Source organism: Batrachochytrium dendrobatidis, assembly GCF_000203795.2.
Source record: "Batrachochytrium dendrobatidis JAM81 unplaced genomic scaffold BATDEscaffold_18, whole genome shotgun sequence".
In the NCBI taxonomy this organism is placed as follows: domain Eukaryota; kingdom Fungi; phylum Chytridiomycota; class Chytridiomycetes; order Rhizophydiales; genus Batrachochytrium; species Batrachochytrium dendrobatidis.
The window spans coordinates 298,610-321,398 of NW_006281116.1; the positions used below are offsets into that span (position 1 = coordinate 298,610).

Sequence of the window (22,789 nt, forward strand, 5' to 3'; positions counted from 1 at the left end):
AAAAGCCTGTGGTGGAGTTGGGAGAGTTTATCGTGTAATTGTACATATGTGTGACCATTAAGCTTGAATAGCACAGCGTGCTGTCTGTAATCATGTGTAAGATTCATATGAAATAGTTTTGGTCGTATATCCAGTCTACGCGTTTTAGATGCCAAGAAATAGCCATCTTGCAACTTTCCAACCTCTAGCTTGATTAATAAAAGCATCTTTAGGACATGACTGAAGACCTTTCAAAACAGCGAATTCGTATTGCACAAGAAATCCAACAGGCTAGAGAATCATTGTTTAAATTGGATCAGCAGCTGAAAACAACGTCTCAGTCAAAACAACAGTTTACTTTACAAAATTTGCCTCGGCAAGGTATTTTTATTAGCTTAGCAATCAAACGTTGAATCCATAATCTTGTTGCTACAATTTTTATTCAGTGGTCTGTATTACTGTTTGATCCAGCCATCTAAAACTTGTCTAATACTTGCATTGTTGAATGCAGCCTGCCATCAGAAACCAAATCAACCACTAATTGTAAACGACCAAGATAGAATAAATACGCTTGAAGAATTACTTCAAAAAAGTGAAGCAAGGTGTGCTGACCTGGAAAAACAGCTTCTTCAACGATACCAATCCGAAATGCAGCTCAAAACACGCTTGGAATTGATGCAAAACGAATTGAATACTCGACATCAAGAATCTGCTGAATTGAATCGTCTTCAACAACTCAATGCAGAGAAAAACACGGATCTGCAGCCCACACCATCGCTTATACATCAAGATGCCATCCACGCACAGTTTAAAAAAGCTCAAGATTTTTACAACAAGTATATTCAACTGATACAAAAGATTGAATCTGCAATAGAAGCAGAAAAGTGTATATTGGTTTGCTCCAAAGGGTGTGCTGTACTATCTATGGATGAGCTGCGAATAGAAATACTTCGAATGGTTCAAATTAACAATTGAATTATTTTTATTTTCTACCATTCTTCAGTAGATAGATTCCAAGAAATTCTGTGGGGTTGGGTGGCCTAATTTCAATACAATATATTAAGATTTACACTAGAGTACTTTGAATTACATTCAACTTACCTCTCTTTTGCAACAACTTTGAGCCCTTCAATGAGAATAGGAACAACGGAAATATCTAGATATGAGCGTAATGGAAGCGACTGAATATTTTCTTTTTCTTGAGTATATCCCGCATTTCTATGATAATGAATGGCGTCCTGTGGGTTGATTAAATATTGATATAGATTTACGCATCCATCTTGAGTTTATAAACCAACGGGTATGGATAAAAACAGTTGAAAACATTGTTTACATTGCATGACAAACCATACCTCTATGTCCTTTGACTGGGAGACTGAATCCAGTTCGCAGATTCCAGAAATGGCACGCTCAATAGTAGATTCAGCAACTCCAGCTAAAAGCAATTGTGCAGGTTATTTTAACAAGGTTAAAGGAAACATGAATAATAATTGAAATAACAAGATTAGCAGTTTATTTTTTGTCGAGTTTGAATCTTACCGTTCATTAATAGGTTTGGTCAACTGTTGATGCTCAGCGTATCTTGTGAAAGCCAAATCCTGCAGCATTTGAACTGCCCAACATCACGTGAGCATAAGTTCACTTTATTTTCCAATTAAAAATTCTTGCATTTAAATCCAAACTGGTTGCAGCCAACAAGAGCATCTTTTTGCCATGAAGAAACCTGTGCTTGACACAGCGCCAAAAGTCATGTAAATTCAATCTTTTATTGTATCGCACAAGTGCTGATATTTATGGTTGAATTGGAACATCGCATTAACAACGTATTCTCTAGAAAACGAATTGATTTTGGAGTTCTTTCTGCACAGGATGCCAAACAGCTTTCCATTCTTGAACTGCATCAGCGCGACTTGTACGATGTATCGAAAAACAATCGACCTCCTGCCAAGTTTGGTGCGCTCGACAGAAGACTGGTAAGATTTTCTCGAGCATGACATCTTCATCTGTCTAGATCGATCTGGAATAAGTGATCTAAATACTTGTGCTGAAAACAAATATGCGAATGGCCCGCTCTGGATTACAAACTCAACTTTATTAACATGCCAACACTTTACGGGATTTCATCTGTAATTAGGGCACTGCTGATAAGAGCATTCCTTGCGAAACTTGTGGTGAAACCATGCAAGATTGTGTAGGACATTTTGGAATTATTCGACTGGTATTACCTGTTTTTCACATTGGTTACTTCAAGCTCATGATTACGGTTTTACAAAATATCTGCAAGGTACTATTGATAAAAACTGCATTGATTGTATCGAGTAGCTTAAAATGCATGGCTGAATGTTTGATATTCTTCAATTATTGAATATACTTTGAATCTGATTTAGTCCTGTAGCTGTGTACTCATTGACGAACAAACTCGCCGGGTTTACTTGAAACGTCTTAGAAACCCTAATCTGGATGGTGTACGTCGCAAGGATATTTTAAAAAATCTCAATATACTCTGCAAAAAAACTGCTCGTTGTCCACATTGCAATTCTCTTAATGGTAAATATCAATGGTTTAAATTGAAAAGCGATTTCAACCCAAGCGTGCTTTACGCAGATCAATTCAAAACTGAATACATGACTAATCTTGTGATCCATTGAATATTCAGGAATGGTAAAAAAGGTTGGAGCATTAAAAATTGTCCATGAAAAGTTTAAAAAGAAAGCCAAGACAGAAGAAGAAGACGAGTTTCGAAAATCCTTTAATCATGCCATTAAACTCGATCCAACTCTCAAGGCGCATATCAGCAAAGCTCAAGAAGATTTGAATCCTCTCGTTATTATGAATCTTTTTCAAGCCATTTCAAACGACGTACGTGGATTGTGCAACATTATAGAGCGGTAACGACTGTTCAACGACACTGATTTTTTTATATTTTAGGACTGTGAGCTGATGGGACTCAACCCAGAACTCTCCCGGCCAGAACAATACATTTGGAGTGCATTACCTGTTCCACCAGTTTGTATTCGTCCATCAGTCGGTCAAGAAAACTCGAGGTGAATTTCGATTAAATTCAGATGTTCTGTTTATACTTATTGTGGATTTATATTGACTAAAGGCTTGTGATTTATAATTTTTCATGACTACTCCGTTTTATGTGTAGCACTGAGGATGATTTGACAGTATTGGCGTCAGAAATTGTTGATATAAATACAAAAATCAGAGCATGTATGCTTGATGGAACACAGACTCCACTTTTAATGGTGAGATGGTTGAATAGATCGATATCGTATAATATGTGCTGATTTATGTTTGCTTGGTTTTAGGAATATTGGGATTTTTTGCAGTTGCAGTGCGCCATGTATATTACCAGCGATCTTCCAGGCATTCCAACACATTTACAAGGCGTAAGTAATGCTTTTGAGGATGCAAGGAGCGAGATTTTCAATTCATATCCTGTATAATCACATACATCTGGTATTGACTTGCAAATGTACATTTGGGGTTTGCCCTACATTTTGATGCTTGATATTGTAGAGCTTGCCAAAAATCAAAAAAGGTTTTTGTCAGCGTCTAAAGGGAAAACATGGACGGTTTAGAGGAAATCTGTCAGGAAAGCGAGTTGATTTCTCTGGCAGAACTGTTATTTCTCCAGATCCAAATTTGCGCATTGATCAAGTTGCTGTTCCAGAGCGAGTGGCCAAAGTACTGACCTATCCAGAGCGCGTTACTCCATATAACATTGAGCGACTGCGTATGAATGTCATCAATGGCCCAGACGTGCATCCAGGTGCTACATATGTAGCAGCGCAGTCGACAGGAATGAAAAAGTATGCCGTAAATAGCTGGTTGAAATTGAGTGTCATTTGAAGGGCAATAATGCTAATCACAACACTTTTTTGGTTGCACTGTATTAGATTTCTTAAATTTGGTAATCGAAATCGCACCGCAGACGAGCTTCAGTATGGTGATACAGTTGAGCGTCACTTACAAGATGATGATGTTGTTCTATTCAATCGCCAGCCTTCTTTACATAAACTTAGTATTATGTCACATTTTGTCAAAGTTCGGCCATGGCGGACATTTCGCTTCAACGAATGTGTGTGCACACCATACAATGCTGATTTTGATGGTGACGAGATGAATCTTCACGTTCCTCAAACTGAAGAAGCTCGAGCTGAGGCAATGGAATTGATGGGGGTTAGTATTTTTATATCTATTGAGCTTGATGGGTCACAATGAGTTTGGAGAGATGTGTCAACTTTGTATGTAATACTGTATTATAGACCAAGAACAATCTGGTTACCCCTCGTAATGGAGAACCACTCATTGCTGCAACCCAGGATTTCATTACTGCTTCGTATCTGCTTTCTCGCAAAGATGTGTTTTATGATCGCTCTCAGTTTTCTCAGATTTGCTCATATCTGGGCGATTCGCTGCTAAATATTGATCTACCTCCACCGACAATTTTAAAGGTGTGTTGATTGGCTTATTTTTCTGTTATTGGGTGTTTCATCCACACCATGTTCTGATGGGTACTGACCGCTATTTTTATTCATGTCTTTAGCCGTTTGCCCTTTGGACTGGAAAACAAGTGTTTGGTGTAATGCTAAGACCAAGTCAGGAATCCAAAATCATTATTAATTTGGAGACTAAATGTCGTACATTTGACAAGGATCAAAAAGACCGTCATGGCATTGCGTTTGGCAAATCTAAAACACAGGCTGGACATTTATTCCACCCGAGTTTTTGTCCTAATGACGGATACCTGTTTTTCCACAATAGTGAGCTCATGTCTGGTGTCATTGACAAGGCGATTATTGGTGATGGCAACAAAAAATCCATGTTTTACGTGGTTTTACGAGACTATGGACCGCCAGCAGCAGCTGATTGCATGAACAAAATTGCAAAGCTTTCTGCTCGTTGGCTGGGTATGTATTATTCATTCGAATCCAGTTGCACATGTCCATACATGTTGAATTGATGTAATTTTAACCCGAGATTTATTTTAACACTACATAGCAAACCAAGGATTTTCAATTGGAATCAATGATGTACAGCCTGGCGATCGACTTCGAACGGAAAAGGAAATCACGGTTGAAAAGGGATATACGGATTGTGATGAAACAATTGCACTTTCCAGACAAAATCTTCTTCCAAATCAACCTGGTTGCAATCAAGAACAAACTCTCGAGGTGAGTTGCCATATCATGTGCCAAGCTACAATATAAAAAATCGTATATTATCTAAAGTTTTCTTGAAAATATTGCTTTTAGTCCAAGCTTTCCGGAATTCTTAGTAAAATTCGTGACGACGTTGGACAAGTCTGTTTCCAGGAACTTAACAAATACAATGCGCCTTTAATCATGTCACTTTGTGGTTCCAAAGGTAAGTTGAGCATACATAGGCATTTCATTATTAGACACTAGAATAAATGTTCATCTTAATCTACTTTTTTGATATTTCCAAGGTTCAAAAATCAACGTGTCGCAAATGGTTGCTTGTGTGGGTCAACAAATTATTAGTGGTAGCCGAATTCCCAATGGATTTGGTGATCGTTCTCTCCCACATTTTGCAAAAAACTGTAAGATGCGCTGGATCCATCTTATTCATCTGTGACGCACTTGTGTTTTTGTACTAATTTGCTTTAATTTGACAGCAAAAACTCCTCCTGCAAAAGGATTTGTTGGAAATAGTTTCTATAGCGGTCTTTCCCCGACAGAATTTTTATTCCACGCGGTTTCTGGTCGTGAAGGTCTTGTTGATACTGCTGTCAAAACAGCTGAAACTGGATACATGCAGCGTCGACTTATGAAGGTAGATGAATGGATTTTTGAGTAATGCGCCGATATGAATCAATATAAAGTATGTAGAGTTAAACTATTATTGAATAGGCATTGGAAGATCTTGTATGTCACTATGATTTGTCAGTACGTGACTCTGGAGGAGGTATTGTGCAATTTCGCTACGGTGATGATGGACTCGATCCACCCAACATTGAGGGCTCTGAGCTGCCTGTTGAATTTTCAAGAAATTTGATGCACAGTCGGGTAATCTTATAAACCATTTGCGATCTAGTCAATCACTACTGTCTACAATATTGAACTTTTTTCAACTACTGCTTATTGTAGGCACTTATTCCAATTGAAAATGATCCGTTTCTCTCTCGAAACCAATGGCAAAAAATCATTCAAGTTGAGACCAACAAAAAAGAGTTTAAAACCATTTGCTCCAGCGAATTTATCAGAGCACTTGTTGCCTTTTTAGAACGTGAGCTTGGCGATGTTGCAAAACCAGTGCATGGTAGAGATACTGATAAATATGGTGAGATGTGATTGTTATTCTGGTATATTTTCAAATATAATGTTGCAAGTCTATTAATCTGACTGATGTATCGATCACCATTAGCCATCAAGAATGGTGTGACTGCTACACAACTATATCATTTTATTAATACATGTAAAACCAAGTATATACGAGCTGTAGTACAACCAGGTCAGTGATGCTGCATTTGCAATGTATGATAGAAAACAATGTGACTAAACGTGACGTTTTGATTTTAGGCACTGCGGTTGGTGCTGTTGGTGCTCAAAGTATTGGTGAACCCGGAACACAAATGACACTCAAGACATTCCATTTTGCTGGTGTTGCTAGCATGAACATTACACTTGGAGTTCCTCGTATTAAAGAAATTATCAACGCTTCCAAAACCATTTCAACGCCCATTATTGATGCCAAGCTTGCACCTATGGTTGGAGGATACGGTGGCAATCAAACACGCTTTGCTGCCGAGGCAGCTTCTCGAGTTGTAAAGGGTCGTATTGAAAAAACGCTTTTGGAAGATGTAAGTCTGCCTTGTATTCAAGCATGCTAGCTTGAACAAACCGAACATGATAGTCAATCTGCTTTAAATTTAAACGTTTACCAATGTTTCTGTAGATTACCGAGTATATTCAAGAAGTTATTACACCCGAAGAAGTGTGCATTGTAATTAAGATTGATTTGGAAACAATCCGCAAACTTCAGGTATACTTTGGCTCAATCTACTTGCTTTTGAGTGCAAATTGAATTCAACATCTATATACTGTTTCTATTGTTTAGTTAGAGGTCAATATTGATACAATTCGTTGGGCCATTATTCGTGCACCAAAACTTAAAATTAGCGACATGGTAACTATTTGTTGGCGTATGGATACCAGCAAGTATTATTTTAAACAGTGTGTTTCTAACTTTACACTTTATTGGATTGTGTAGCATATCAAATTAGAAAAAGCCGATAGACTCCGAGTTGTCGTGCCACGACTCAAGAATGACTCGATCAACTCATATATCATTATGCAGGCACTTAAACGAGCATTACCCAAAGTTGTTGTCAAGGTAATATCAAGCACATAGACTTTTATTTTTTCACTCTAACATTTAGAATTTATTAAACTTGTTAGGGGCTTTCAACCGTGTCCCGTGCAGTCATCAACGATGTAACAGAAGAAAGCCGGTTTAATCTTCTTGTTGAAGGATATGGTCTCAAAGAAGTGATGGGAATTGATGGTACGCACTATTGAACAAATGCTTCAAGTTTTAACTGGCTTATTTTACTGACCATACTATCGATTTCATCAAGGTGTTGACGGTCTAAATACAAGCTCCAACCACGTTCTTGAATGCTTAAAAACACTTGGAATTGAAGCAGCTCGGTTAGTCTTTATATTCAATAGTCTCTATGATCTTCAGCCTTGTAAACACATTGAATAGTCAATGTTGAATTTTTGTTATTTACATATTTCTGTAATTTGATTAGACAAACTATTATTGATCAAATCTTGTACACGATGAAAAGTCACGGCATGACCATTGATCGACGACATGTCATGCTTCTTGCTGATTTAATGTCATTCAAGGTACAGTTTGATACCCATATTTTGCATACCAAGCAACCATTCAGCTCAGTCTTTTTATATTAAATCTGTGTAGGGCGAGGTTCTCGGAATCACTCGATTTGGTATTGCCAAAATGAAGGACAGTGTACTTATGCTTGCGTCGTTTGAGAAAACGACCGATCATCTTTTCGAAGCGTCTTTCTACAGCAAACACGACAAGATTCAAGGAGTGTCTGAATGTATTATTATGGGCGTACCCATGTCACTGGGAACAGGCTTGTTTAAACTGGTTCAAGAAACAAACCAATTTGTCAAGACAAAACAGCCGTTACTATTTGACGCTCCAGATTTCCACAGTCCTTTATTTTCAGTCTAAATCCGCACTAAACTTTCCATTAAAAACATTACAAATATAAACTGTTATTATGCCATTGAATATGTTGTGCATTTGATATTTTATACGAAGCGTGTCATTTGGCTTGGATTGCATTTGAAATTGAGCCAGCGAATCTAGCCGATGCTTTGTAATAATTTATTAATAATCTGAATCTTGACTGTCTTGAATACGCACATTGATCAACAGCAAAACATGTCATTGCGAATGCAAGACAGTCAAGATTCAGATTATTAATAAAATGCGATTCGATCAATTCAAGTGTTTTTGAATGCGATTTGAGTTTGTCTGAAATCAATAAAGTTGAACAAATGAAAGCCTTTCTAAATACGTGCTTGCTTCAGCTTGCAAACAGTCATGATGATCTTTATACAGAGAAACTCATTCGTGCTATACAACTGGCTGCTATCGCTCCAAACACATCTGCCTCGGCAACTGTTTTGCTTCTCATTCGAATGGTAACATATTTTTACTGCAATATCGAGTTCAAGTCCATTCAATCTCATTCACTATTTTATACTGCTGAACATTGCCAGATTAAAACATGTTCTTCTCACAAGCGTATGTTGAATTTACTTGAAGCTGTTCTTGTAATACTCGAGGTTGGAACTTTTGTCCTGGAAATCTTGATTCTGATATTTAATGTCTGCTTCAAAAATGGACTAATTGATGTCGCATGCATTGCCAACACTTGCTAGACAAAAGATGTTTTATCAGTGCTTCCCAAACAAACTGTTATGGAATGTTTTGCTATTCTCTGCACTCTAGTCACTGATCAGTCATACAAGATTAGGTCGATGGTGCTTTGTGTCTGCAAAAAATTCTGTGCTATCGAATCAACTCAAAGTTACTCGTTGGAAGTCATAGTATCGTTTCTTAAAGATGATAATCCAGTTGTGCAGCAGGTATGCATTTTTGACGTCTTGTTCATGTGTCGAGTTTGATCGTGAAACGGCTGCGCTGATACTACTTTTACTCTTGAAATGTCTGCCATCTGATGTCAAAGACTTGTTTTTTGCTGCTAATAGATATCTGGTCACATTCAGAAATCATGCAGTTTCTTGATCATGAAGCACTTCTTGTCACTGTTGGGATTGCGTTGAAAAATGATAGTTTAAAAGTTCGACGACCTGCAGCAATCATTCTTTGGTATGCAATGCTTTGATTTACTGTCGTATCCGTGTAGAATGAGTACAACAACACATCCATTTTGTCAGAAGGCTCAAAAAATATAATACTGACCAGTAGATTGGGCAGAAATTATCATACCATGAAACTGGTCGTCTATGTATTTTGACATTCCTATTCCGTGTTTTATTTTACATGAATGCAGCTGTAAAGCACATTAGAGATGAATCAAGCCATTTACTAAACCTGATTATATGCAATCTTACTATTGTTGATGGTACAAGGCATCTTGTTCAAAAGTATTCGGATTCAAAAAAAGAGCAAGGATTCAAATCCGGAAGTTTAAACTCAAATGCAACATTATGCAACAATGCATTTGTTCAGCTGTGTGATTTAGTCAATGACGACTGTCCAGATCTAAGAGCAATGGCAAGTTGATGTCAACCTGGATCTCCTGCAATCAATCTAAAACCAACTAAATGATTTTATTACAAAACAGTCACTTCGTTTGATGGGAACCATGGAACAAGTTTCTACAGCAATTCTTTGGCAGACACTTAGCAAACAAATAGGAAATATTCGAAAGCTATCTGGTGGCCAGAAAATTGCAAGCACTCAGGTATCAATTTAAAACCGTCTTTTTATCTTTATGGCGATTCAACTAAACGCTTAATAATCAATCAACATTTTAAATGTGCACAACTCGCAGGATCCTAATAATGCTGGCGATTATGAGATTTCAGACGATAAGGTGAGCCTGTTGGACTCTGCAATGTGTGGTGCATTCATCCATGGTCTTGAAGACGAATACTCTATTGTAAGAGCTAGTGCCATAGGTAAATAGTTGACTGTTATTTTTCAAATAGTATGCTGTATATACTAGTGTGATGGATCACCACTGACACGATCAACACATATAGATGCCATGTGCGAACTGGCATGTATTGCAAAAGAGTTTGCAAATCTAAGCATTCCATTTTTGGTTGGTAAGAAATCAATCGATTATCCGCAGCTGTTTAATATTGGGAACTTTAAACTCATTGTTTAAATGGATATGCTTGTGTTTTAGACATGTTTAATGACGAGCACAAGGAAATTCGGCTCAACGCAATCACTAGCGTGACAAAGATCTCTGTCGTGTGGAGGTTTTCATTAAAGGCAGAACTCACCGAAACTATAACACTGGCTCTTTTTGATAGTGATGCTCAGATTCGCCAGGCGACGCATACACTGATTGGGTACACCTTTTGGTCATTGACTAACCCGTAATTCGAATGTGATTGTTCCTGATTGGCTAAGCATCTTGCGTTTTTATAGCATAATCAGCGTTGATACCCCTGCTGCACTCAAAAAGTTACTGGATGTTTTACAGCAGGCAATGCGAATATTTCCTCTGGATAAACTATCTATACTACACGCATTTGCATATCTTGGCCAAGCACACGCAACATTAGTTGGCAAGACATATATTTGAAACCTGTGCATATATACACGGCTAGTTGACTAACATGCAAGACATGGTTGTGTGTCATAGAGGATCTTATACCGCTGCTACTACGATTAGACACTCGATTTCTTCCTCAAGCTATTCGTACAGATGACATAAACCGTATGCTTACTTGTTGTATGACAAATACAATGCTGATATCATTTCCAAAAACTAATATTGATTATCAAATTCTAGATACGTGTAATATGATCTTGATTTTGAATGGCTGTGCTTCCAAACCTGATTTGACCAAGCAGCTTCCACTTTATGCCAAAGAACAGTATTCATATTTAAGAGAGCAATATGGAGCCATTATTCCAACTCTTAATGTAGGTTTCATGTCCGACTTTTGCAAAATCTGCTTTGTTGTAACATTACTTTTCAATCAGTCATTTAGTGGAAATCCGTTGCCCATTTTACACGAAACCAAAGGTATGATTTATTTGCTTGCATTATAGTTTAGTTTTAACCGTATCATTTATATGAATACAACTCTAGATATGGCAGATTTCGATATTCGTCCTTCATTGGAAAAACATTGTGTGAGGTTTGAGACAACCCCAAATAGAAAACTAGACAGTTGCAAAACCATTGAAATGATGAACCGAGATCTTAAACTGCTAGCTCAAAAAAACATTCCACAGTCTGTGCTATACGAGTTTTTAAGTCACGCAATTTTTCAAGATCATGATCAGGTAAAGTGCATATGCTATGTTGTGATATTCAAGCCAAACACACTAGTTGATATATTCTTAACGTGCTTGATTATTTGAAATGTTGTTTAGTCTTTTTCCGACCTTTACTCGGGAATTCCAGAGAGTATTCTTGAAAACGCATCTAGTCCTAGTAAATCCATCGACTATTTTAAGCAATTTATTTGGCAAGTTCCAATAGAAATTCGGAAAAAAAAGATTTGTATGGAAACGATGGGCGAGTTTCCAACAGATTTGCATGGACAGGTTCAACTAAAAATTCCACTGAGCTTTCGTGTTTCTAATATTCTTGATTTGGCAACACTCTCTATCCAAGTAATTGATTTGGTTTGTTTCTTGATCTGCAACTTTTGTCATGATAATAATTTGTGTATTTTAATGTAGATTATGCTGGGAGATATCGTTACTGTATGCAACTCATTCACTAGCCATCCAGCGCGTTTTCTGCGTCCTTTGGAATGGATGGTGGATATGGAGATACCCATAAGCATTGCTTATGCGAATGGTAAGTGCATCAAACCATTTTGTTTCCAAGGTTTCAAGCATTCACAACTTATGACTAATCTGATCCATTGACACGAATTGGTTTTTACAGGACCAGTTTCCATTACCATTGCCTGCAAGGTCAGAGAAGTGACTTTGTATAGTATAGTAAAGCGCTTTGAGTTCAAGTCTTAGCAGTGGTAAACAATACATAATAAACAGCTAGTCTTATAATAGGATGGTTGACACTAGATCTACTGGACAATATTTATGAATGTTTTGAATGGAGATGCTTTATTGACACGCGGTTAGAAACTATAATAGGCTTGATAGCATGCTTTTATTGATGTTGATATTAGAATCATGCATATGTTCTAGGTACAGGTGCAATGGGCTCTGCCAAGACGGTAGCCCATTGGATTTGTGCATCCTGCTCTTCGTCAACCAATCCTACCACCGTTCTGTAAATCACGGATATTTAAATGCCAACCATGTGATGATTGGAATAGGGCAATGTAATGAGCATTACAAATATGATGAATGGGCCGAGATCCCACAATGTTAAAGAATCTGAAACCTACATGGAATCGCCTCGCACAACATAAAGTCCAAGAGGTAAATCCTGTGATCCTTCTCCTGAAAATATACGCTCTTTGGCACTAGATAGAATAAGGTTGGTGGTTTGATCAAACCCCTCTAGTTTACCCTAAATGAGATAGTATTCCGAGCATACAAGAATGAATTACATGTTAGTATCCTAGTGCTTGAAAGCTGTCATGATTAAACTGATGTTTGGTTTATTTAAAAAATCCAGATTAGATACATGATGAAAGCGTGTGGTTCATAATCAAATACTAACCAAAATCACTCGTCCATCATTGGTAACCACCTCAACAACGTCTGATATCCAGGATGAACCCCGTACATGAATTCAGAGTTTCCATTATTTAAAGATCAGGTGTGATGAAAATATCGATCAAGATCAGTGTATCCAGATTAGTTCAACAAAAACATAGATTAAGCGATAGCAACAGAATAAAACATTCAGTAAGTTTTTATCAAAGCGGATGGTTCAGAAATGGCATACCGATCCAAGTGTCAGTAAATTGAATATAAAGCATGTATCAAATGCGAGTGTATTTGGAATAGTATATGCAGTGATCCAACAAAGCAGCCAGTACAATTAAAAATAAAAACTTACTTTGAACAAAGGGAGCCAATTGCGACATGGATACAGAATAGGACAAGTTTTGTTTGATTCAATCGACAAGTTTAGAAAGCGATACATATCCATGTTGAAAAGTGAATCTTGTTATCACGTGGTAAATTCAAGTCACGGGGATTTCAGCCAACTCAATCCTGCCATGTAAACTCGAGTTGACTCCAACTTCAACATTGCTAATCTGCGCGTTCGAAATACAAGAAACTGTTGGTGCACACATGCCAGCAAGAAATAACCCCAAATCACATTTAATCCGTCGTGGCGTAGGTCGAAATGATAGTTTAAAATCTCCATTAGAACATACCAATGATACTGCGCACTCGACTACTACTACATATCCATTTCAAACCACCTTGTCCAAACCACTTTATGCATTTTGGTCCTCCAACTGGTTCATTATTTGCATGGTAACTGCAATCGTGCTAGCATATATATCTCCATCAATTGGGCGTACAGGTGGGCCTATGAAACCTGAGAGATATGTCAAACAAATCGGCACCATAGTTATATTCTGGACATCTGGATTAAATATCAAACCATCGCAATTAATACGTGCTGCAAGTAATATCAAAGTGCATATTTTGATTTCTACTGTTAGTATGGGCATAATCCCACTTTTTGTACACTTTATTGTATCGCCCATGTTTGTGAGGACCATTCATTTTCTTGGTGTAACAGTGGATCATGAAACGCATTCACCCATTGCAGATACTTCTTCAACTCCACTCTGGATATTAGCCATCTGCAATGGGTTGTTGGTACTCAGCTGCTTACCTTCACCAGTTGGTTCCTCGGTGATTCTTACCAAAGCATGCAATGGCAACGAAGCCACCTCTATCTTCAATAGCACGCTTGGATCTATCATTGGTGTTGTAGTTACTCCAACGCTAGTGCATTACTATTTAGGACATGCTACAGATCTCAATAGCATGCATTCAGCCTCAAAGGATTCACAATCCATCTCTATACTCGATACGTTGATGCTACTGGGACGATCCGTACTTTTTCCATTGCTTGCTGGATTAGCTTCACGACTTGTGCTGTTGCGGATTGCTCCGCAAGTGCTAGCATGGCCATTTTCAAAGATCTCTTCAGTTGTGCTACTCTTGATTATTCACTCGACTTTTTGCGATGCATTTTATATTCCATTGGCTGAGGAAAGTGCGTTTCCACAAAACCAAGTTCCCTTTTTTGGTGTTGTTGTCTTGACCTTGGTTTTGGCAGTGTTCCATCTTGTATGTCTATTTACTGTCAAGAGTCTTGGTGGTGTGCTGCATCTTTCAAGGGCGGATACTATTGCAGCCATGTTTTCAGCCAGTCAAAAGAGTTTAACGCTGGGTATTCCCATGATCAACCTGCTCTTTACCAATCGACCTGATATTAGCTTGGTATTGATGCCACTCTTGATCTATCACCCAACTCAGATCTTGTTAGGCAGTCTCTGTTCCAGCATGCTTCAAAGTTGGGTTGATGCTGAACCAGTCTTTGTAGCAGAAAACCAGATGAATAATCACAAGTCAAGTCGAGCTATAGCTAAAAACAAAAGCGCATGATAATGGAGAGATAAATGAAAGAGTATCGATAGCCATCAGTGTGTATCATTTTTAAAAAATACTTGCATAAACCTCATACAAGCCTGTGCTTTCTGAATAATGTTTTCTCTGATATCGATAGATTGCTGATTTGAATGGCAGGATCATCTATCGTGTATCAACAACAATCTGACTTGTTGATCCGACGCGATCTTCAACATTCCAACTATAATCTACGCCAATCTACAGCAATCATGCAGTTTGACGAGAAATTCATGTTTTCAAAAGTTTGCGATATTCTGCTTGATGTCATCAGAATGACTTCAAAGCATGATACACATTAATGGTTACTGACAATCTCGGCTTATTTTATTTCTTCATTTTCATCCCATCGTCAATAACTGTGAAATCTAACATCGTTGACATCCACATTTACATCAACAAGCAAAACAAGCAGGCTTGGTGCCATTATATTTGCCCACATGTTTGATCTATACACAAGTACCAAGACTCCAACGAGTGTACACAAAATGTACATTGAATCAGCCGCAGCACACATTATGGTGGAAAACTGTGCATGGCATAGAAAGTCTAAAATAAGCCAATATATCAGCAAGTTGAATGAAAACGCCGCAATACGCATAGATGAAAACCATTGTTGGTCCTGTGGCTGATGAATGTTTTGGGGCTGATCATCTTGAAACGAAAAGTAAACCACAACAAGCAGTACTGAAGGACCGATTCGCGACAGCATTTGGACAGTGAGAATTTGCCAGCGAATGATGGCATGCCAGAAAGTACCAAGAGATAATACGTTGAGTAAATGAGACGAGCATGTACCGTTTACACGTGCTCCCAGTATGCCTAAACCCCAGCGAAAAATGTACAATGCAATCACAGCATAGAACAAATATCCAACAACGCAGCATATCTTTGCTGTATCTATGGTGAATTTACCCGATAGAGGATGGCCCAGCCGATAATACGCATGACAGATCTCGCATCTCACGCGACTATATGGATTAGAAGCTGTTTTCCGCCAGCGTTGTAAACAATGTAAATGAACAAACTTTGCCGATCCAATGCATAGACAAGGAGAAATGAGACTTCCAGTGCTGCAATCATCTAGACAGAATCGACACAGTACGGCTTCTGAAGAAGTGGGTGGACAGGAAGTGGGGTCATCGGAATGAATGGATAGGTTTGGGTTATGCGACTCTAAAGCAAATTTGGAGGGTTCTAAATCTGAAGGCGAGATAGTAAATGAGGATACTAAATCGACATGTGCCTCGGATTGGTATTTTAAAACACATTGCATAGTGCTATGTATGGCCATAGGATTTGAATTCAAACCAGATGTGGCTTGGTGATTTGGTAAATGGGACTGTAGTATGGAAGCTGAGAAATCCTGTACTGCTGAATGACCAAACGGGACAGAATCCGATATATTGTCAGTGCTTATGGATCGTGGCAACAGTTTGTGTAGGTCTAATATTCGATTTGACCCTGTCGGGTCCGGAAACGCAAAACTCCGTTTTCCCAAGCCGAATAAACAAAGTGGCAATTTATTTTTCCACAACTGTGAAACAGTCGACAAAGCAGTGCAATTGCTAGACAGGTTTGTGAAAAACTGGTTTGCTTTGGACGTACGGGTGTGACGAGCTATCTGAGCGACTACATGATTCGGGTCAATAGCAAGATAGATATTGGGCCGGTCTTTTTCACACTCATTAGAGTGACAACCAAAGCCTTTCACACTACAGCATTTTGAAAGAAAGCAGAACCTTGCATTGTGACTCATGACAATATTGTTGATCTTGAATTCCTTGTCGAAATATAGTTGTTTGCTGTGGTCGATGCTATACAAAGCTAGCACGCGCTGCATCGTCTGACATTCGACCAGGGCCAACGATGTATTCGATGACCATTCTATCTGTAGTTTAATAGCAGCAAGCTCATCTGAACCATAGACCGAATCCAGGGTGGATACGACATAAGAATGGGATAAAAAATGACCAGAGTTGAGCAGCTTGGTACTGCGTTGAATGTCCAGAATAGAATGGATTGGAAGGTTGGGAAGCATTGACGAGCCTACGAAACTCTCATGTAAGCCATTCGAATTGTCAGTGCATGCATAATTCAAGCCGTTAGAATTGGCATTTGATATAGACAAAAATACATGCTGATGGTTGGTGGGTTTGCCCAAACACCACCACCAAATAGTATCAGATTGTGGTGTGGCCGTGATTAATATATATAGTGACCGGATAATACCAGTTTTCTTGGGCGAGACTTGCTGTTAAAATCAAACTTGCTTTATTACCAAAATGTGACAAATTCATCCAAAAATAGCCAAATGTTTGTTCTGTTAAACAAAAATATGAAAGCTCCAGTTCTGAATCTGGTTCACATGGCAAGGAAAAGAAATGTCTAATCAATATATTTTATTCAGTCTTCAATCATTATTTTGTAGTGAATATGAATATCGCACAGAAAGGAACCACTTTGTAGGCAATTACAATTTTGGTTAGATTTTAAAAGCCATATCCATATTTTTGTTTAATAGAACAACAGACATTTGGCTATTTTTGGATGAATTTGTCACATTTTGATGATAAAGCAAGTTTGATTTTAACAGCAAGTCTCGCCCAAGAAAACTGGTATTATCCGGTCACTATATATTACTATCAGTCTCATGTTTGCTGTCAAATCTACTGGTCAGCACTGTTCTTCAAACTCTTTATGCTCATTTTATATAAGCAACTAAACGAATGGTTACATCACGGTTTCGACAAATCCCATTTGTTCACTCTCCAACTCTTTCAAAGCGAGCATTACAGTATCGGGTAGCCAACATGGAAAAACTGTTTTATCCTGGATCGCTGGTACGTTTTAGTTCAAGAAATAGTGACCGCAGTCAATAATGCAAGTTGTTTTCATGCCAGTTACCTGGAGAAAGACCAGCTGGTAATAGTTCAAAAGACAATGCTGTCCAGTCAATGTGACACCAGTTCACGAGACTGTCTATTACACTGACACCTTTATTCAATGGTTCATTTTGTGAATTTTGTGAATTTTTTACAGACGACAATAACTACTGTGTTCAACACTGACTCGATTTTCATTTCATAAAACTTTGGACTCGTGAAATTTTCGTCATTTTTAGTGGGTTTGACATGGTTGATTGCAGATCCTCCATCGGATGGATCTGAAGCATATGATATACCGAATCATATTTTACAGCGGTTGAGGGCTTGGATATTTTTGGAAGATTTTGAGCTCCGTACGAAAAAAAGCTCTAGATGGAATGGTTGGTTATAATAGATTCAATTGAAATCATTCGTAATATCTAGACAATACCTTGCTATTTTTGACGGTAATCAGATCTGGGGAAAGTGTCCAATCGTCAATATTTTTTCGTTTCAGCCAATACTCTAGACAATTCATTGTTGCATTACAAAAAAGCATACATCAGCTATTCTAGCCAACTCTACGCAGCTTTATAGTATTATCAAGAGCATGAAATGTGTATTATAAAAAATAAAGTTGATTGCAAACCTTTCCATTTCTTGGTTATATGTGCCTGTCAGATATCCCAGTTAGTCAAAGATGGATTAGCCAAAATTGGAAATAACTCTAAATAAGCTAGTACTGATAAAGAACGATTTCAAACCCTACCAATACTGCCTTTTCTTTTAGTTTTTTGAGACTTTTACTGGCTCCTTCATCCAAATATAGTCCCTCAGATTCTAAATTTAAATTTAAATGTATAAAATCAATAAAATCAGACACTACATTAATCCTATGACAAGCTTCTGATATTGAAATGAATTTACCACATTCTATGTTTTGAGCTATTGTGAATGCACTACGCCATGTGCTTATAATATTCTTTTTTATAAGAGCTTCCTTTTTGTTGGAAATATCTGCTTGTTTCATCTCAAGATCACGATCCTGTTTTAAATCCAGTGGAAGATTGCTATACGTTGAGATGTCATCAAACACCCATGATCGATCTCCAAACGTTCCAATGTACAGTCCTAAAATGCATTACCAACCCAATAGGCATCACATTAGTATACTCCTTATCAATATGTAATCTTTTAACATTACCTTCCATATTCCAAATTCGTACGGTATAATCTTTGGACGAAGTAAGAATGGCTTGAATGGTCTTAATATAGCTTACACTGAAACAAAAATGTTTATCAATACGTTTTTGTATCATGTCGAGAATAAATCAATTCATCTACCTTGAAACACTCTGCATATGTGCTCTCCAAAGCTGTGTTATCACCAAGTTTCCATGGCAATCGCCTACATCTTGAAGCAGAGCTTTTAGATCTACTATTCGAATATGGCCCTTTGATCCACCAATAAAAAGCATGGTACACTCATCATCGCTGGACATTGTAGTCAGTCCCTCATCATCAGTAGTTTGACAGTTAAACTTGAATCGTATATATTAGTGAATATCAATCAGATTTAAACTATTTAAGCTTATATAAAATACCTCGTTTATCATGACTCCATCAAAAATATTCCAAACGCGAATACATCCATCAGCATGACAAGAAAGCAATGGTCGACGAGTCGATCGAGAATATAATCTGTCCGAGTTGTATACAAATATAATCTGGGAAAAACTTAGAAAATGTATTCTTACAGCTGAAAGTCGATGCAAGTAAAATTAGATTCATGATATACTTTTTCAACAGGCTTTTCTTCTTTGCTTCGTAGGTTTAAAAACGGCTCTTTCATTGTAACCTTGATATAGCCAGATTCAAGATTCCATATCACTATTTAAAAGCACTACATTAAAATAAAACTAGCCGAGTATTTCCAAGTATGGTTTAATCTGCCTACCGATAGTTCCGTCTACGCTACTGGTTGCAAGCATATTTGGTGGACAAAACGCAACTGCTGAGATATCGTCTTCATGACTATGCATGCAAATCGTTAATTGTCAGGTATTTTGAATTCTGATTCTCAAGTATTGGATTTTTCAAAAGTAGTAAATCAGCATACCCTTTATGTGCTCCAGATCCTGAGCCGTTGAGTACTCTTGTGGGACGAGCATCAAAATGCGATGGATTGTCAATAAAAATGGAAATTGTACGATCCCATCCCACTGCCACTATAAATCGATTCAAACCCTTAAACATCATTGTGCGTCGAGTAATTTATAAATGGTGAATAGCCGTTCAAAGTATATAAACGCATTTGAAAATCAAGTAGTACCATTTCGATAAAACAAACTTCTGTGGTCTCCATTGCAGTGTTTTTAATCAAATGTCTTAGGGTCTGTCCATTATTAAAATTCCACATCTATTGCAATATATTAAAGATGTCAGCAAAATAGGCGTGCCAAGCAGTTACAAAATATAACAGACTACCTTTATCATGCAATCGCGACCACCAGTGATTAGCCGACGACCAGACTTGTCAAAACACATGGCAGTAATTTCTGAAGTCTAGACAATTAAAAATACAAATCAGTAAAGTGATAAATGCATCGAACCCCAACATTCACATACTCCGTGAGCATTATGGAATTGAAAGATTTTTTCGCCGCTAAGGGGATCCCAAATAATGATTGTGCCAGTTTGACAGCCGCTTACAACCTGATTGAAATTTGAATTAAACATGGCTGAAACAACTGGACTATCGTGGCTTTTGATAGCAATCTGTTTTGAATTGGTATGTAGCTAAAATTGTAACGGTATACATTATATAATTAGTCAAAATATGTTATACGTTTATCGTTGTATGAGTCATCATGCATGAAAATACCGGCCAAGTCTCCATAACATCGCTTCCAGTAATGATTTGTCGAAATTGTGCATCAAAATAAATTGAAGAAATAGTATTTTCGGGTCGGTGCGAGTTTTTATCAACTATCGTTTGAAGACAATTCAAATGTCTTGCATTCCATATTTTGACAACTTTGTCTTCCGATAGACTAATTATATGACCATTCTCGTGATTGATCACAATACTGAAAATTCCAGCGTTGTGACCATGCAAACTGCCTGCAGGTTTGGACAAAACATATGGATTCCAAAGTCGTCTAGTGTTGAAATCAAAATTAGTGCATTGATTGAAAAATACGTTAATTTTGATTCAGCTTACATGATCTTGTCTCGACCTCCAGTTACCAAAAAGCTTGGTCTTCTGCAAAACTCAAAGCATCGAATACCCTTGGGCACACTAATGTATCTTAGTGTTTTACGCTCAAGATCTCCAATCTGGCGTATACAATCGAGATGTGTATTAAAAACTAATATAACCAGCAATGAAAAGGGCAACATATATCTCTACTTACAACAAGCGACTTGCTATTTTCTACTGCACACGATACAAAGGCGTTCATTTCTGGATAATACTGGACTTGAAGAACCCAGTCATCGTGTATCTTTCTCTATAAACAGTTCATCATTCAAAACTTAACAAACTGAGAAATAATCCATTGCTGTTACAAAAACTCCATTCTGTATAGTAATACATTTTTATCAATCGCTGGGTCAAAAAACACCAAAATATTGACATTATGTTTGAAATTAGTTGATCCAGACTTACCCGATACAGAGATATGTTGTGCTTTTCTAAACTGTCCTTTTTGCTCAGTTTGGAAGGAGTAAGATTTTCTCCAGTAATGCCATCAGACGTGGCATCCAGCAAAAACCTGTCATTTATTGATAGAACATTTATATAGCCGCCATCATCGCCAAATAGTATCAAATCTGTTTTTTCATCGTAGTTGGCTAATATGGAAAAATTGCAAAGTAAACAACAGTCAAGTCATGTAGTCAAATTATGCATTTGAAGCCATTCCATGCATACCTGAAAATGCCACACAAAGTGGATTGTGCTCCAACTGTGTAATGGTTGTAACCAAGCGTGGTTTGATTGAAAATATATCGTATATGCATAGTCTAAACGGATCCATCAACAATCAGCAAAAGTAATAATGGCTAGTCTAAACCATTAAATTGAGGTGGTATTTGCTTGTAAACTTACTGTCGATCATTGGAAATGATAATAAGCTTATTGTGTTTGTGCATGAATCGGGCATCTTGAGTCCATGATGTTTTTGAATACAGCTCTTTTGTATTGATGGAGCGATTCAACTTTAATGCTCTTGACCATAGGCATACTACTCCATCTCGACTATGAAAAGTATTAATGTAAACATGTTAATCATGTGTAACCTTGCAACACATTTGCTCGAGATTCCAATCAGATAATGCAAGTATCTATTATACCTAACACTCAGGTACTTGCGCTCCCTTGAAACATATTCGATTCTAATAACCATGTCTTTATGAGGCATTGTGACGATTTTACGATTACGTTCATCTAGAATATCGCGCAGGTCGTCAGTTTCAATCGACACAGTCATCATGTAGGCTGAAAAATCGTCCCATGTAACTGTTTCATCCGAATTGGCATCGATTTTCATAAAAAGCTGTTTCATTTGTTCATGACTGATGTTTTCGCCAAAGACATCTTTGAATACACTAATAAACTTTAGGAAAGTTTAGCACGGAGCCGGTTATATTAGATAAAGGCGCCGGATTTACGTATCGAAATTAAATGGTCTACAAACCTTGTCGATAGTAAACCCAGTAGACCCATCATCGCTCTGATGGCTGTGGAAAATATCCATAAGCTGCTCAAAATGATGGATATTCATTTTTTGTTGAACGCAGGCAAAACTAAATGTAAATTAATAATAGGCTTGGTGAATGTCTTGAATACAATTGATGGTAGTATAGATTGGTATATCTTTAAACCCAAATGTCTGCAACGTATATTTACTTTGATGCCTCTGTATCTTGTACTGTGGAACGTTGTGTGTCGCTCATGGTCAAAGGCCAACTATCTTTTGTTGTCCAATTGTAACAAAATCAAACTTTCGCGACCAACAAATTCAGACTCGAGATTCAATCACCAGACCAGCTCAATTATTTAGCTTTTATAC

At 37.6% G+C, this 22,789-nt stretch overlaps 9 protein-coding genes across 9 annotated transcripts; 5 read left to right on the plus strand and 4 right to left on the minus strand.

The window, feature by feature from the left end:
• Positions 1-215: 215 nt before the first annotated feature.
• Positions 216-954, plus strand: BATDEDRAFT_28443 (uncharacterized protein; the record flags this gene model as incomplete). Its single annotated transcript, XM_006682752.1, has 2 exons — positions 216-360; positions 491-954. The coding sequence occupies 2 exons, from the start codon at positions 216-218 to the stop codon at positions 952-954; spliced, it is 609 nt and encodes a 202-aa protein (XP_006682815.1).
• A 7-nt stretch (positions 955-961) lies between these two features.
• On the minus strand, positions 962-1,525 carry BATDEDRAFT_92608 (uncharacterized protein; the record flags this gene model as incomplete). The annotated part of the gene is made up of 4 exons (XM_006682860.1): positions 962-1,019; positions 1,081-1,217; positions 1,332-1,414; positions 1,519-1,525. The coding sequence occupies 4 exons, from the start codon at positions 1,523-1,525 to the stop codon at positions 962-964; spliced, it is 285 nt and encodes a 94-aa protein (XP_006682923.1).
• A 247-nt stretch (positions 1,526-1,772) lies between these two features.
• On the plus strand, positions 1,773-8,220 carry BATDEDRAFT_14837 (DNA-directed RNA polymerase III core subunit RPO31; the record flags this gene model as incomplete). Its single annotated transcript, XM_006682700.1, has 26 exons — positions 1,773-1,952; positions 2,114-2,263; positions 2,367-2,526; positions 2,636-2,838; positions 2,908-3,023; positions 3,131-3,230; positions 3,294-3,374; positions 3,505-3,797; positions 3,885-4,167; positions 4,254-4,442; positions 4,535-4,898; positions 4,990-5,162; positions 5,244-5,355; positions 5,438-5,551; positions 5,627-5,784; positions 5,862-6,017; positions 6,099-6,291; positions 6,376-6,462; positions 6,531-6,811; positions 6,907-6,993; positions 7,069-7,147; positions 7,241-7,344; positions 7,410-7,515; positions 7,589-7,661; positions 7,766-7,865; positions 7,939-8,220. The coding sequence occupies 26 exons, from the start codon at positions 1,773-1,775 to the stop codon at positions 8,218-8,220; spliced, it is 4,224 nt and encodes a 1,407-aa protein (XP_006682763.1).
• Positions 8,221-9,886: 1,666 nt separating this feature from the next.
• On the plus strand, positions 9,887-10,635 carry BATDEDRAFT_92670 (uncharacterized protein; the record flags this gene model as incomplete). The annotated part of the gene is made up of 4 exons (XM_006682827.1): positions 9,887-9,985; positions 10,076-10,202; positions 10,287-10,352; positions 10,436-10,635. The coding sequence occupies 4 exons, from the start codon at positions 9,887-9,889 to the stop codon at positions 10,633-10,635; spliced, it is 492 nt and encodes a 163-aa protein (XP_006682890.1).
• Positions 10,636-11,061: 426 nt separating this feature from the next.
• On the plus strand, positions 11,062-12,246 carry BATDEDRAFT_92671 (uncharacterized protein; the record flags this gene model as incomplete). The annotated part of the gene is made up of 6 exons (XM_006682828.1): positions 11,062-11,184; positions 11,245-11,287; positions 11,354-11,550; positions 11,641-11,883; positions 11,953-12,073; positions 12,164-12,246. The coding sequence occupies 6 exons, from the start codon at positions 11,062-11,064 to the stop codon at positions 12,244-12,246; spliced, it is 810 nt and encodes a 269-aa protein (XP_006682891.1).
• Positions 12,247-12,412: 166 nt separating this feature from the next.
• On the minus strand, positions 12,413-13,280 carry BATDEDRAFT_92607 (uncharacterized protein; the record flags this gene model as incomplete). Its single annotated transcript, XM_006682861.1, has 4 exons — positions 12,413-12,512; positions 12,633-12,757; positions 12,911-12,951; positions 13,253-13,280. 4 exons carry the CDS (start codon positions 13,278-13,280, stop codon positions 12,413-12,415), a joined length of 294 nt encoding a protein of 97 aa, XP_006682924.1.
• Positions 13,281-13,491: 211 nt separating this feature from the next.
• On the plus strand, positions 13,492-14,826 carry BATDEDRAFT_28446 (uncharacterized protein; the record flags this gene model as incomplete). The annotated part of the gene is made up of 1 exon (XM_006682753.1): positions 13,492-14,826. One exon carries the CDS (start codon positions 13,492-13,494, stop codon positions 14,824-14,826), a length of 1,335 nt encoding a protein of 444 aa, XP_006682816.1.
• Positions 14,827-15,199: 373 nt separating this feature from the next.
• BATDEDRAFT_28447 (uncharacterized protein) lies at positions 15,200-16,888 on the minus strand (the record flags this gene model as incomplete). Its single annotated transcript, XM_006682754.1, has 1 exon — positions 15,200-16,888. One exon carries the CDS (start codon positions 16,886-16,888, stop codon positions 15,200-15,202), a length of 1,689 nt encoding a protein of 562 aa, XP_006682817.1.
• Positions 16,889-17,926: 1,038 nt separating this feature from the next.
• BATDEDRAFT_92606 (uncharacterized protein) lies at positions 17,927-22,673 on the minus strand (the record flags this gene model as incomplete). The annotated part of the gene is made up of 22 exons (XM_006682862.1): positions 17,927-18,103; positions 18,166-18,239; positions 18,364-18,388; positions 18,484-18,554; positions 18,642-18,845; positions 18,919-18,995; positions 19,059-19,255; positions 19,513-19,604; positions 19,672-19,748; positions 19,834-19,961; positions 20,065-20,133; positions 20,202-20,279; positions 20,343-20,513; positions 20,599-20,875; positions 20,938-21,053; positions 21,131-21,226; positions 21,385-21,569; positions 21,649-21,740; positions 21,826-21,975; positions 22,071-22,325; positions 22,389-22,523; positions 22,627-22,673. The coding sequence occupies 22 exons, from the start codon at positions 22,671-22,673 to the stop codon at positions 17,927-17,929; spliced, it is 2,793 nt and encodes a 930-aa protein (XP_006682925.1).
• Positions 22,674-22,789: the final 116 nt, after the last annotated feature.